The sequence below is a fragment of the Podarcis muralis genome, chromosome 7 (assembly GCF_964188315.1).
Source record: "Podarcis muralis chromosome 7, rPodMur119.hap1.1, whole genome shotgun sequence".
Taxonomy (NCBI): domain Eukaryota; kingdom Metazoa; phylum Chordata; class Lepidosauria; order Squamata; family Lacertidae; genus Podarcis; species Podarcis muralis.
This window is the reverse complement of record NC_135661.1, coordinates 21,352,220-21,367,165: the sequence shown is the minus strand read 5'-3', so window position 1 is coordinate 21,367,165 and position 14,946 is coordinate 21,352,220. Positions and strand designations below refer to the sequence as shown.

Below are 14,946 nucleotides of genomic sequence, written 5' to 3'. Positions count from 1 at the left end.
GAACCCACAACAAACACCATGCAAAACTATTCTTACAATGGTGAACTTGATATCTCAGACTAATCTTCATTTACAAAGCTATTCTGAGGACAAAAGGTACCTCACCTTGTATGCCTTGGAAGAAGATGGGATATTAAGTGGAATTATAAAAATGTATGATATTCTCCTTATTGGAACTTGCTTGTTTTATAGTCCCACATACTTTAAACAGAAGTGTCTGTAGGGAGCCAGACATACAGGTGTGGGGCCTAAAACACTCTCCCTTTTGAGGGGAGCTTCTCCCCATTTTCATAGGTGAGTAGGTGGGTCAACCCTGAGATCCAATATTGGGCCATTCTCTTTGTGAGAGACAAACTCCTATATTAAATATATTCTTGAAGGCTACGTCCTCACAAACCAACATACAAACCAGAGCAGGGCAAGTTATAAAGATATGGCATCCACATTGCCAAGCACAGAAAAAAACTTTTAACAAGCTGCTCTGTAACTCAAGTTAAATACAGCATTGAAGAGGAAAGTCTTCAACGCTGACCTAAACAACTGGCTACACAGAGCAAGGTGAGGACCTCAGGTCCGGGATCACCATCAAGAAGGCCCCACTTCTTATGCACAACTGACCTTAAGGGTAGGTACCGAAGGTCCCCTGACTCAGGTCGGCAGCGGGGAGTATCCAGTTGGCAGGTCTAACTAGGCCCACCAGACTTCCTCATTTGGTCCATGAGGTGTCAGGTGTGCACCAGTTAAAGCTATAGTTCAGTGGAAAAGGGAGGGGCAATTGATGGGTGGTATATGCAAAACTCCATATAACAATAACAATGATTTATTATGTACACCCCACCCATCTGCAGGCCGTCCTTCAAATCACCCCCAAAACTAGCCCACTTCTTTCTCCAAACCCCCATAGCTTCTATTAAGGTGCGTATGAAAACAAGAACCAAGTTTCATAACAAATACAGACGGGAACCTTCTGTCCCAAATATTTAACAAGTCAAGAGGACACTGTCCCATAAGGGAGAGCAAAGCTTCACCCTTGGCCCCTAAAAATATACAGGTGCCAAAATGCTCCTGGCAAAATACCCCCTTCCTCCCCCAACCCCCCAACCGTGTGTATGTTCACAGGAGTACCAAGACGAGACTCCCGCAAATGTGTGTGTGTGTGTGTGTGTAGGTGGAGGTCAGGGTTAGATAATAATAATAATAGTTTTTATTTATACCCAGCCAAGGCCGGACTCAGGGCGGCTAACAAGCAATAACAAAAACAAATTGAATGAATACAACTTAAAAACAAGAATAAAATACAACATTAAAATATTGAAACATTAGCCCAAATGCATAGGGGAGGGGAGGAAATAGTCTAGACTAGACTCCCCCAAATATATGGGAAGGGAAAGGGGGGCAAAGCTAGATGCCCACAAATGTTTGTCTGTGGGAGGTGGGGTGGAAGGGTCAAGTTAGATCCCCCCAGACGCCTATGTGGGGGAAGGTCAATGCAAGTGACGTCAAGGCGAGATTCCACCCGGCCCCCCACCTCCCGACCCCCCAAGCAGGAGGCGCCACCGCCTGAGCCTTCCATGCTCGCTGAGGGACAACGGGGGACCCTCCTCCAGCTCTTCAGGGGCTCTACCTTCAGAGAGGAGGAATAGGGGGAAAGACGGGAGACAGCCCCGCCAAGCCCCGCCCACCCGCGCCCCTTTCCCGGCCTCACCTGAGCGAGCGGACCCAACAGCCGTTGGCAACAGCCGACTCCAACCGGCTCCCTTTCGTACCCCCCGCCCTGAGGCGGCGCCCTGCCCCGCTCCCTCCCGCTCCTCTCTGGGATTTGTAGTCCCGCTGGAGCCCTACGGCCCGCCTGCGCCGCTGGAGCCTCCTGCTCCGCGGAAACTACATCTCCCATCAGCCACCGCGCTTCCGCGCCTCACCTCGTCCAGGTAAACGCGCTTCGCCTGCCCCACTTCCCCTCTTTCTACCGCGGCGCCTCTTGGGAAGTGTAGTTTCCAGGCGAGAATGAGACGCTGCCGTTGAATGCAGCCCTGGACTACAACGAGCAGAAAACCTTCCGGGTAGAGAGGCCATCTTGAGCGTTGCTAGGACACGGAGACGCCCCTGGAAGAGGTGGCGGTAGTATTTGGAGGAGGAGGGATCAGGTGAGAGAGAAAGATTATTTTGAGGATGGGGGAATAGGTGTTAATTTTTAGGGGTGGTGGTCCACGAAGATCCTTATGCACATACGTTCCATAGGTACAATATAGAAAAAGTTATTCTTACATTAAAAATAATAATACTAAATTATGTTGACATATATAATCATTATTTTTATGTTTTCAGTATTACATGCTAAGCAGTTAAACAGAAACAATTAACATTATTATTAACAATAATATTCACTATGCAATTATGCAAACATAAACTGAGTAATTTTTTCCACATTACAGCACAAGACTCATTCAGTTGAATTGTAGAAGATTGTTCCCTTTCCTTAACTCAGGCAGAAGGGAAATGAAACACAGTTCTAATTCACCTTTAAGCACACTGAAGAGAAAAAGAGAGAGAAGAGGTGGGGGAACCAAGCTGCAAAGTATTTGAAAATCTCAGATTGGTCCATTCACATATCTGCAAACTTCTGTCTAAACAAACTAACATGCAAGCAATCTGTGTAATACTAGTGCAGTGATAAATTTTGCATTTATTGCTCCACCCACTGTTGACTCTAGCCCTGCCCACTGCTGTCAAGTGGCCCCTGGAAGATTGCCCAGGGTGGGAATGTGGCCCTTGGTGTGAAAAATGTTCCCCACAAGGTTTTACTCAGAGTACACCAATTGAAATTAATGAACCTAATTTAGTCGTGGCCACGAATTTCAGTGGGTCTACTCCTGAGTAGCACTAGTGTTGAATACATCGCATAACACACAATCAATACCCATCCCCCATCAGCTTGTTAGCAAAGAGAATTCCACTTCCGGCTGGCTTTGCAGCTAAAGCTCCCTCTTTGGTTTTGCACCGCTCAAAGACATCTCAACATGAAACCCTGATTCTTATTATATCCAGGAAGAGGTGGAGAGAAGCCACAACAGCATTTTGATGTCACCGAAGAATCAAAGGCTGCTTTGATTCGATAGATACCTTTGATTTTTGTAGGGTGGTGTGGTGTGAGGAAGGGAAAAGGTGAAGAGTCTTAAAGCCAGCGGAGAGAATAGGGAATCCCCTTCCTTCCTGAAGCTTGGTCCAACAAAACACAACTTCTCCTGAAGACAAAAGGGTTTAACAGGCAGCTCTTTACACTGCTATTACTGAAGCTCACTGTTTTCAGCACTGATTTTCATTTTTTTTGGGGGGGGGGGAAGAGAGATGTTCTTAAAGGGCCAGTTGGCAGGTGACAACATTTCTATATGGATGCCCCTTTAAGAATAATTATAATAGTTATAATAAAGTGACAAAGAAATAACAATTCTTCATCACCCATAAACGGTGGCTCTGTAAAGTGTAATGGAAGCTCCTTATTTTTAGAATCTGATAACCATGGCTACCAAACAGCTCCCCCAAAATGTCAACCCTCTTTTGAAGACAAGGGGACAGAGTCTAAGATATGGCATGACCAAAAAGTTAGAAAGGTCTGGATGGCCACCTTCTGAGAGGGCTGGCAATTTGGAACCATCAGCTGGTTCAATAGGAGGTAAAGTTGCCACACCTCTTGGATTCAGCCTCCGTCCTCAAGGTCTCCAGTAAGAAACAAGGGAGCAGCCTGCTTTTTAGTTGGCTCAAGTATTTGGAGACTAGTTCTGTCCCTGCGTTCATCAGGCTGCACCCCTGAACCACAAAGTAAAGCCATGTTCTCCCTCCTGACACACCATCTTGCCGTACGTACACTACTAGGATGTGTTCCTACCCCACAGGCCTCACCTGCTCACTTCTGAGCCTCAGGAGACATGACAACTAATTGGCCATTGAGCCAATGGTAGGATTCTGTGAGCACCTCAGCAACATTGTCTACACCATGGGCCGGCAAACTAAGACCCGCGGGCTGGATCAGGCCCAATTGCCTTCTAAATCCGGCCTGTAGATGGTCCAGGAATCTCCGCATGGACTGCCAGCACGTGGATCCCCAGTGTGCATGCGTTCTTCTCCTCTCCCTCCCTCTCCCTCACATGGCGGTGGCGGCGCCTCCTCCTCCCTCCCTCCTCCTGGCTTCTTCCCGCCCTGCCTAGAGGAGGAAGGGGGCTGGGCTTTGTTGGTGCCAGCCCCTTTCCGGAGCCCTTTCACACGCTGCTCATCGTCCCTCCGCCACCACACCAGCCCCTGCCGCTCGCAAGACACAGGAGCCGCGGTTGGCTGAGAGCCCCTCTCAAGCAGCTGCCATTAAAAGCAGCCCCTCTCCAGAGCCCTTTTGCACACCGCTCATCATCCCTCCCTGTGTGCAGTGTGCATAGGAATTCACCCCCCCAAAAAAATATAGTCCGCCCCCCCTCACAAGGTCTGAGGGACAGTGGACCGGCCCCCTGCTGAAGAAGTTTGAGGACCCCTGGCCTAGACTAAGGTGCTAGGGCAGAGTGAGTAGCAACTATATAAGACCAATTGGAACACAATTGGTGCCTTGTGTCACCTGAGTCTTGTGGGTCAGTAACCACACTACTGCCTTCTGGACATCTCTGGTGGCTGCGCTGCAAATATCAGAGCACCACATTGATGCTGGGAGTAATCAGGAGTGGGAAGACTTTTTTTTCAGCATGAGGGCCACATTCTCTTCTGGGCAACCTTCTAAGGGTCAGTGATGGGCGAGACTAGAGGTAAAAGTGGTTGGGGCAATAAATGTAAATATGACCATTATATAGTAGGCTATTACAGTGGTACCTCAGGTTAAGTACTTAATTCGTTCTGGAGGTCCGTTCTTAACCTGAAACTGTTCTTAACCTGAAGCACCACTTTAGCTAATGGGGCCTCCTGCTTCCGTGCCGCTGGAGCACGATTTCCGTTCTCATCCTGAAGCAAAGTTCTTAACCTGAGGTACTATTTCTGGGTTAGCGGAGTCTGTAACCAGAAGCGTATGTAACCCAAGGTACCACTGTATTTATTTATTTGATTTATGTACAGCACTTTATCTAAAGATCCCAGGGTGATACACAACATTAAGAAGACAATTTCTCAGCCTTTGGGCTAATATCAAGTCCAGTGAAGAAGATAATTTGCACAGCATAATGATAAAATAATGGTAATAACTTTCCCCCCGCCCCCCATTTAGCAAGTCATAGATTATTTAATGGTTGAATGGTTGGGTAAAGAGGAATGTTTTCGCCTGCCACCTAAATCCATGTAATGATGCTCCCAGGAGAGCCTCTCTGGGGAGGGCATTTCACAGATGGGGAGCCACCACCAAAAAGGCCTGCTCTCGTGTTGTCACCCTCTGAACTTCTCATGGAGAGTGGGAGACATAGAGAAGAACCTTGGACGATAAGCACAGGGTCCGGATCAGTTTGTATAGGGAGAAGCCTGAGGTCCTGAGCCGTGTAAGACTTAATAGGTCAGCACCAGCAGTTTGAATTGGGCCCGGGAACTAATTGGCAGCCAGTGCAGTTGGGCTGGTATCAGCGTTATATGCTCAAACTCTCTTGTTCCAGTGAGCAACCTGGCTGACAAATTTTGCACCAGCTGAAGTTTCTGAACTGTTTCCAGAGGCAGCCCCACATATCATGCATTGCAGTAATCCATTGACTAGCTTCTATGCACACTCTCAGACTCCTCTTTACCCTGCATCCAGCAACCAAGAGGCAGTATCAGAGTTGAAGGGCATGTTGCAGGCAGGCAAAAACGACTAAGGTGGGACTTAGGGCCAGTGAGCGATGTGGTCAGGGGAATCTCCAGTTTTGAGGGCAGAAAGGCTGGCTTGCGAGTGGGGGAAGCACTTGCAAGCTCCTTGGCAAACATCAGCCAGAACCATGGAGCACGGGAGGTGGATTGTTTCTTGTTTAGCAATCAGCTTGAAAATTATTTGCTTGTTTTTTGTTAAAGGTAAGGGTAAAGGGACCCCTGACCATTAGGTCCAGTCGTGGCTGACTCTGGGGTTGCGGTGCTCATCTCGCTTTACTGGCCGAGGGAGCCGGCGTACAGCTTCTGGGTCATGTGGCCAGCATGACCAAGCCGCTTCTGGCGAACCAGAGCAGCGCACGGAAACACCGTTTACCTTCCTGCCAGAGCAGTACCTATTTATCTACTTGCACTTTGATGTGCTTTGGAACTGCTAGGTTGGCAGGAGCTGGGACTGAGCAACGGGAGCTCACTCTGTTGAGGGGATTCAAACCGCCGACCTTCTGATTGGCAAGTCCTAGGCTCTGTGGTTTAACCCACAGCGCCACCCTTTTGTTTTTTGTTACATCTCTGTAAATGAAATGACTTGAGACTCACTTTTACTGAGAGAGAAATAAATAATTAAAAATAAAAATTGGAGGGACCCAGTCAGTTTCCTCTCCCTTGTCCCAGCATATCCACTCTGTTAAGGCTGCTCAACTTTCATGCCTACTTGGTAATCCAGCCAGACATTTGGAGAAAGCCGTTAAAATCTTGGAAGAACACACACAGTGACATTTTTACAAATATTTTAATAGACTAGGTTATTGGTCTTGTGCACTACTGAGCGAAATTTTAATTATCTGTGTAATGAGGCTAGGACAGATTTAAGTGCTTCCCTGCCTGTCTTTTCGAAAACGGTAGTCATTTGTTCCCACATTAACAAGCAGCGAAGGACTTCACTTCTGCTCCGATCATGGAGTCATTTCAATAGGATTCAGATTACCCATTACTTGGCTGGGGAGAAGCGTGAATTTTGAGGGATGGCTGTGCTTCTGTTTGTGTATTGTTTTGGAAAGTGTGAATTAGGTTGTTTCATCTTAAACTGCACACGGAGTCAAATTTCTCATTCAGCACTACCCAAAAACAAACATGATCTCCCTCCACTGTCAGAGGTAGTACAGGCCATTACCATTCTGTGCACGTTCAAAGCACCCACGACTGTGCATGTGTGCATTGTCATGATCCCAGAAGTATAATAATAATAATAATAATAATAATAATAATAATAATAATAATAAATTATTTATACCCCACCCATCTGGCTGGGCTTCCCTCGCCACTCTGGGAGGCTTCCAAAAAAATATTAAAATACTGTAATACATCATAGATACATAGTTATTGAATTACTACACTATGTAGTAAGTGATTTCATTAAAACCCACAGATGCTTTAAAGATCATTAGGGTCTTGACTGCCTTTCATATCCAGGTGAAAAAGATGGTGCCTAATACTTAAATACACAGAATCCAATGCAGTAGTCTTTGTCCACCTAAACATGTACACTAATTCATACATCCAACATTGGTCCCACTGGACAAAATGAAGTAGGGAAAGTTGGCATTTAGAGGTGAATATCTCACTTAAATTACAGGCAGAGTAATTTCTCGGTGGAAAAACTTAGAAGTTCATTTTTTATTTCAACACATCAAAGAAAAAGGCATAAAAAAGGGGCGTAACTGTGCAGAGCAAGCTTATACACGCTCCACCATCGTGGGGTTGCAATGACCTGGAATGCAACCCCCCTGCAAATTGGGGGTTGCTTGTATACCTCTGAATATTAGTCACTGGGAATGGCAGGTGGGGAGAATGCTCTTGCTCTCAGGACCTGCTTGTGAGCTTCCCATAGACATCTGGTTGACATTATGAAACAGGATTAGATGGGCCTTTGGTTTGATCCAGAGAGCCCTTCCTATGTTCTTGTTTCCTTATGAGGTGGACCACTCTAGGAAGTAGTCTTCCAAAACTTGGTTGCAGTGGAATTAAAATGTGAATTTCTGGCAAATGACCATTTGAACTTCTTTGTACGGAAGGTACGGAAGAATGATGGCATCGGGAAGGAAGAACAATTACTGTGCTTTCACAGTAACTCTTGAGGGATCTGATGATGAAGGGAAGGAGAAAAGAACAGATACTGAGAGCATGCAGGAGGCTTTTGAGAAGTTCAGAAGACGGCGGCAGGTAAGGGTGAACAGTGTTGTGGCTTCCACAAAGGCATTGAGATCAGTTGTCGGAACGTTGCTGGCTTTCTGCTAGGCATCAGAAAGCAACAAATGCTCACCCGTTAATGTTTGATATTAGCAGACGAGGTCAAAACAGTGTAACCTTCCTACCTGGTTACAGTGATCTGTGCCTCATTCCTTTCTCGATTATTGTAATGCACTATATGTGTGTTGCCTCTAAAGACCATTCAGAAACTTCAGTCGCTTCTGAATGCTGCAGCCACACTTCTTACAGAGGTGGGATTATAGGGCTCATACGTCTCTTCTCCCTCATCACCACCTTTGTAGCAGCTGCAATGATGGCTTGGTTATTTCTGATCGCAATTCAAAGTGCTGGTTTCGAAAGCCCTAAGTGAAGGCAGTGATGTGGGTTTTCTGGAAAACAATCATATGCAAATTAGAGTAAAAGATTGTCTCATGCATTTTATGCCCAACTGATCACTGCGCTCTGCAGGAGAGGGCCTCCTGCAGATACCATCTTGTCAAGACTTTCATTCCATACAATGTAGGGATTAGGTCTTCAGCATGCTGGCAACTGCCCTATAGAATGCTCTCATGTTATATATTAGAGAGATACTGGCCCTTTTGTCGTTTCAGAAGCTCTATTAGAAGACCTTCCTCTTGTGACAAATCTTTTGGGGAGAGATCTTTATCCCAATCTTCATCTGCTGTGCAATTGTTTTTATGTATAAAATTTGTTCTTTAATGTTTTAATTGCATTGTCTTATCATTTATGTGTTTGCTACCCTGGGATCCTTTGGGAGGAACGGTGTGTTAAGATTTTATGCATAAATGAATAACATCATTCTAGTTACAGGTAGGTAGCCGTGTTGGTCTGCCATGGTCGAAACAAAATTTAAAAAAATCCTTCCAGTAGCACCTTAGAGACCAACTAAGTTTGTTATTGGTATGAGCTTTCGTGTGCATGCACACTTCTTCAGATACACTGAAACAGAAGTCACCAGACCCTTATATATAGTGAGAAGGTGGGGAGGGGTATTACTCAGAAGGGTGATGGGAATGGGTGATTGGCTAATAGGTGTGGTAAACCTGTTGACGACTGTTAACGACTGCAATTGGTCTTACAGGAAAAAGCAAGGGGTGAGATGGCTAAAAATAGCTATATCATGTATAATGAGATAAGAATCCAATGTCTCTATTCAGACCAAATTGCAACTTATTGTTGTTTAGTCGTTTAGTCGTGTCTGACTCTTTGTGACCCCATGGACCAGAGCACGCCAGGCACTTCTGTCTTCCACTGCCTCCCGCAGTTTAGTCAAACTCATGCTGGTAGCTTCGAGAACACTGTCCAACCATCTTGTCCTCTGTCATCCCCTTCTCCTTGTGCCCTCCATCTTTCCCAACATCAGGGTCTTTTCCAGGGAGTCTTCTCTTCTCATGAGGTGGCCAAAGTATTGGAGCCTCAGCTTCAGCATCTGTCCTTCCAGTGAGCACTCAGGGCTGATTTCCCTAAGAATGGATAGGTTTGATCTTCTTGCAGTCCATGGGACTCTCAAGAGTCTCCTCCAACACCATAATTCAATAATGCAATAATGCAACTTATTACCAAACTTAAAACCATGGAGAGACCTTATTATTATTATTATTATTATTATTATTATTATTATTATTCCTGTGTTTTATCTGTTGGAACTCAGTGTGGGGCCTTTTGGCTTTGGACATTATTAGAGACGTACAGTGGTACCTTGGTTTATGAACGTAATCAGTTCCAGAAGACTGTTCGACTTTTGAAATGTTTGAAAACTGAGGTTCAAAGGGCGGTCTGAAAATTTAATTGAGAAACACTCAGCGGAAGCTGTTCAACTTCTGAGGCGCGTTTGAAAACAGAAGCATTTACTTCCGGGTTTTTGGTGTTCAAAAACCGAAACGTTCGACTTCCGAGACATTTGAAAACCGAGGTACCACTGTATATTGTTTTTAAGTAGGTTTTATCAAATTATTGGTTTTATTGTTTATTAAATTAGTTTTTATTAAAATGCTTTTCAAGTGCTGTAGACAGCGCCGCAGTTGATACATAAAATGGTGGAGTTCTTCTTTATCTATGGGCTGGTTTGCTGGATCAGATGTTACATTTTACTTAGATCTAAGCCCTGTCCAATTCAGGTATGTGCTGGAGGTGTAAAACTGTAAATACCTCTCTGAGACACAGGATGTGAGCATGTCCAGTGATACTTCTTTTTCATCAGAAGTTGTCATCCGTATCAATTTTGTATTGGCAAGATCCTTGAAATTTTCAGATGTTTGTGTAGTTTTAAATCGTATTTCTCACATGGAGATTAATGGTGGGACAACAAGAACGGATGCTGTGGGCCCTACTGATCACTAAGAGACTTATTATTTGAGCCTGAAAGGATAAATATCTGCTATCTCTTTTGCAATGGTTTGATGACATTAACACTCTTGTTACAATTGAGCACGTTTTATATAAACACCAACTCTTGGATACATAATTGGACATTTAGATGGCATATATTGATCCTATATGTGTAAACTAAGATGGATGTGTTGATGTTTAAATGTATTGTCAATGTAAGCTGAGGGTTATTTTTCCTCCCCCCATTTTTAAAAATAAAACATGTGCAATAAAAATCAATGATAATATTAGTTTTAAAAATGCATAGCAGGAAGCAAGAGAGTGCCCTCCTTCCCTGCTCACCTGGTGCGCCCACCCTGCCTCCAACACTGCTGACTGCTCATATGTGGGTGTCAGCATTTGAGCAGGACCGCAGGAACAGCCTTGCAGGAAGAGGCGTCTCTCACCCAGTGGAGGCTGGTCCATTAAGGTGGATACTACTACCAACAAAACACTAAAATACAATTACCTATTAAACATTAAAAGCTTCCCTAAACAGGGCTGCCTTTAGATGTCTTCTAAAAGTTTGGTAGTTATTTTTCTCTTTGACATCTGGCGGGAGGGTGTTCCACAGGGCGGGCGCCACTACCGAGAAGGCTCTCTGCCTGGTTCCCTGTAACTTGGCTTCTCGCAGCAAGGGAACCGCCAGAAGGCCCTCGGCGCTGGACCTCAGTGTGGTGTGGCGTCTGTGGTGGGTGCCACGGAGGGGGATTCCTGAAATATATTGTTACATGCCACCCCACCCTCCAAGCAGTGTGAGGCGCAAGGGATCTCAAGCGCCTCACCCAGGGTTTGGTTTCCTTGGAATGCAAGTTAGCAGAAGGTCTGGTGTTTTTAGGGCCTATGACTTTATTTCCACACACAGTGGACGCTCGGGTAGTGAACATGATCAATGAGCAAAGCACGTTCGCAACCCGCAGCGCCACGTCTGTGCACGTGCGGTTGCGATTCAGCGTTTCTGCGCATGCGCAAGTGCTGAAACCCAGAAGAAACCCATTCCGGTACTTCTGGGTTCGGCGCGGTGTGCAACCCGAAATCGCGCAACCCAAAGTGTCTGTAACCCGAGGTATGACTGTATATACAAGCTGAGCATCGGGTGGAGGGGCTCTCAGTCTTAATACCTCAACAGATCCAGCACGGAGCAAAAAACATTGCTCTCTGCCTGCAGTTTCTAGCATTTAGCTTTTCATCCATCTCTCTCTCTCTCTCTCTCTCTCTCTCTCTCTCTCTCTGGCTATTGTTCTTTTCCCTACCTAGGATTGCACGGCCTCTAGCCGGGTGAGCACAGTGGGGTGAAATGTCTTCCCCCCTTTCTTTGCCACTTCCTTGACAAAGGGACTACTGTATTTTTCACTCTATAAGATGCACCAGACCACAAGACGCACCTAGTTTTTGGAGGAGGAAAACAAGAAAAAAAAAATATTCTGAATCTCAGAAGCCAGAACAGCAAGAGAGATCGCTGCGCAGTGAAAGCAGCAATCCCTCTTGCTGTTCTGGCTTCTGGGATAGCTGCGCAGCCTGCATTCACTCCATAAGACGCACAGACATTTCCCCTTACTTTTTAGGAGGGAAAAAGTGAGTCTTATAGAGCAAAAAATACGGTAGTTTGGCAGGCTTCCTCTTACATATTCTGCCCCCACAGGTATAGGTTGAAGGTTTGGAAGGGAACCCAGGGTTCCATCCAGACTGACTGGTGCCCCCCCCCCCCAATCATAACACTACATATTTTGAAAGTGCATAGAAATCGATTCGCTGACAACTCTTCTGGAGACCCTGGCCCCGTTTCTCAGCTTACAAAGTTTTAGACAGCCATAAACTTCCAGGAACAAAAGCATCCCTTGATGCAAAGCATCCGTTAGAAGAAGAAGAAGAAAATCTAAAGAGGTTTATCTTAAGCCCCAAATGGTGTTGTGCAACCGGACACAGATTGAAAAGATGGATATGGAAATAACCAGTTTAGTCCACTGAGAGAGACATTGCTGCGAGTGTGTACGATATTCCGTTACCTGGTGCGAACATCCGCTGCATTTTAAGGATCCAGACAAGCTGGCTCTCCCCATTCATATTTAAGGAAAGAAAGTTTAATTCTTCTTTGATGCCTCCCAAGAGGTGAAGCTGTTGTCTTGATGCTGAAAACTCATCTCGGCACATAGTAATTCTAGGCATTATTAAAATTAATGATTGTTTTTCCTCCTTATAGATTTGTGCACCCGCTTGCAGATTAAAGCTCTGTGCACAAATTGTATTGGCTTGTCGTTTTACCTATAGATTTAATTGTGTGTCTTGGTAACAGCCCGAGTTGCTAATTAAGTCTGATGAAGATTATTCCTATATTAGTTTTTCCTTTGTGGCATTTGGTTTTAATTTTTGCTTAAAAGCAATTTTAACTGTTTCGGCCATGCCCCGCATTTGCAGTGCAGTGCAAACTAAGACACTATTGATGGGATGGGATGGGTTTTGAGGAGAGATCTGGCAGTGGGAAGCGGGATATAATCAGTAGAAGGGGAAGATCTACAGCAAGTTGCAGAGACCTTTCAGGGACAGCAGATAGATGGCTAATCCAGCAAGTTTTTAAAGGCTCAGTTTCAAAAGTTCAAACTTTTAAAGGCCTTATAGTATTGAACCGCAGCATTAGAAGGGAACTTGGTGGTCATGTAGTCTAACCCTGCCCCCATAAAGGTAAAGGTACCCCTGCCCGTACGGGCCAGTCTTGACAGACTCTAGGGTTGTGCGCTCATCTCACTCTATAGGCCGGGAGCCAGCGCTGTCCGCAGACACTTCCGGGTCACGTGGCCAGCGTGACAAGCTGCATCTGGCGAGCCAGCGCAGCACACGGAACGCCGTTTACCTTCCCGCTGGTAAGCGGTCCCTATTTATCTACTTGCACCCGAAGGTGCTTTCGAACTGCTAGGTTGGCAGGCGCTGGGACCGAGCGACGGGAGCGCACCCCGCCGCGGGGATTCGAACCTCCAACCTTTTGATCGGCAAGTCCTAAGCGCTGAGGCTTTAACCCACAGCGCCACCTGCCCCCATAGTACATGAAATATACTTGGAGTCGAGTGTGGATTTCATTCTCTTTATTCAGCTCATAGTGGTGAGGAATGCAAGTTCCCCCGAAATGTCTGCTTTATATACATTATTTACACAATGGGAGCCACGTGATTGGCTAATTCTGGGATTCTCCTGTAGGCCAATCAGGTTGTGGCTTCACTTCCTCCTGGAGTTGGATTGGGTGGCTCCTGTGGACCAATCAGATTACTGCATTCTGGATCCTATTGTTCTAGGACCAATCAGACTATTGCATTCTGAATCCTATTGTTCTAGAACCAATCAGACTGCTGCAATTTGGGTCCTCTTCAACTCAGTACATAACAGTTGAAAACCAAACAAACCCCAAACCCTGTTGCGTCAGCATCTAGATAGCTGGTCACCCAGCCTTAGCTTAGAGACAGGAAGGCAGCAAGGGTGTGGCACGCAGTGGCGTAGCGTGGGTTGTCAGCACCCGGGGGAAGGCAAGTAATTTGCGCCCCCTAACCCGTGGATTTGCGCCCCCTAACCTGTGGATTTGCCCTAACCCCAGATGTTGCGCCCGGTGCGGCCGGCCCCCCTGCACCCCTCACGCTACGCCACTGGTGGCATGTCCTTGCATTTCTCCAGCCTTGGCTCAGCTGGAAGTAAACACTGGAGCGTAGAGGTTTAGAGAGATGCAGTGGAAGCTGGCTGCGGTATGTGCCTATCCCCTCGCTGTGGCCGTATAAGAGCCTGTTGGCAGGAAGGGAAGGGCGGCTCAGCAGCAAGACAGGCGGGGAATGTAACTGGGGAGGCAGGCCCAAGGAAACCGCAGAAGGTTGTCTCCAACTAAGTTCTGTTCAGAGTAAGGTAAAGGTAAAGGGACCCCTGACCATTAGGTCCAGTCGTGGCCGACTCTGGGGTTGCGGCGCTCATCTCGCTTTATTGGCTGAGGGAGCTGGCGTACAGCTTCCGGGTCATGTGGCCAGCATGACTAAGCCACTTCTGGCGAACCAGAGCAGCGCATGGAAACGCCGTTTACCTTCCCGCCGGAGTGGTACCTATTTATCTACTTGCACTTTGACGTGCTTTTGAACTGCTAGGTTGGCAGGAGCAGGGACTGAGAAACGGGAGCTCACCCCGTCGCGGGGATTTGAACCGCCGACCTTCTGATCGGCAAGTTCTAGGCTCTGTGGTTTAACCCACAGCGCCACCCGCGTCCCTTCCTGTTCAGAGTAGATCCACTGAAATGACTTAAACACACAATTCCTAGTAGCTCCCTATGGCTAGACTGATGCACGCCTTCTTCATTCAAGCCTCCTAAATGTTAGCACGGGAGTAAGGCCCTGGGAACAAATGTGGACCTATGGACCTCTCTACCTGGACCTTGGCATTCTCCCCAGGCCACACTCCTTCCCCTCTGCTCTGCTTCCTTGAGTGCTTTTGTCTGGCTGGGAAGTGTCTGTGAAATGTGACAGCACCTATTAATTTGCCTGGAAAAGCCCC

At 46.4% G+C, this 14,946-nt stretch overlaps 2 protein-coding genes across 8 annotated transcripts in view; one reads left to right on the top strand and one right to left on the bottom strand.

Annotated features, from left to right (window-relative positions):
* C7H1orf159 (chromosome 7 C1orf159 homolog) overlaps positions 1 to 1,909 on the bottom strand; it is a 33,509-nt gene extending 31,600 nt beyond the window's left edge. For 3 of the 6 annotated variants that reach the window (XM_028740814.2, XM_028740816.2, XM_077931360.1), the window contains exon 1: positions 1,706 to 1,909. In XM_028740814.2, coding sequence (XP_028596647.2) covers positions 1,706 to 1,894 — 189 coding nt within the window. In that variant the 5' untranslated portion in view covers positions 1,895 to 1,909. Of the gene's footprint in view, positions 1 to 618; positions 750 to 1,705 lie in introns of those variants that run through there. The other 3 variants (XM_077931361.1, XM_077931363.1, XM_028740821.2) reach the window with 2 other exon arrangements.
* Positions 1,910 to 1,984: 75 nt separating this feature from the next.
* Positions 1,985 to 14,946, top strand: part of TTLL10 (tubulin tyrosine ligase like 10) — a 212,774-nt gene continuing 199,812 nt past the window's right edge. Inside the window, exons 1-3 of one of the 2 annotated variants that reach the window (XM_028740803.2) lie at positions 1,985 to 2,144; positions 2,433 to 2,554; positions 7,869 to 8,016. In XM_028740803.2, the coding sequence (XP_028596636.2) occupies positions 7,879 to 8,016 (138 nt within the window). In that variant the 5' untranslated portion in view covers positions 1,985 to 2,144; positions 2,433 to 2,554; positions 7,869 to 7,878. The remainder of the gene's footprint in view (positions 2,145 to 2,432; positions 2,555 to 7,868; positions 8,017 to 14,946) is intronic. The other variant, XM_028740802.2, reaches the window with a different exon arrangement.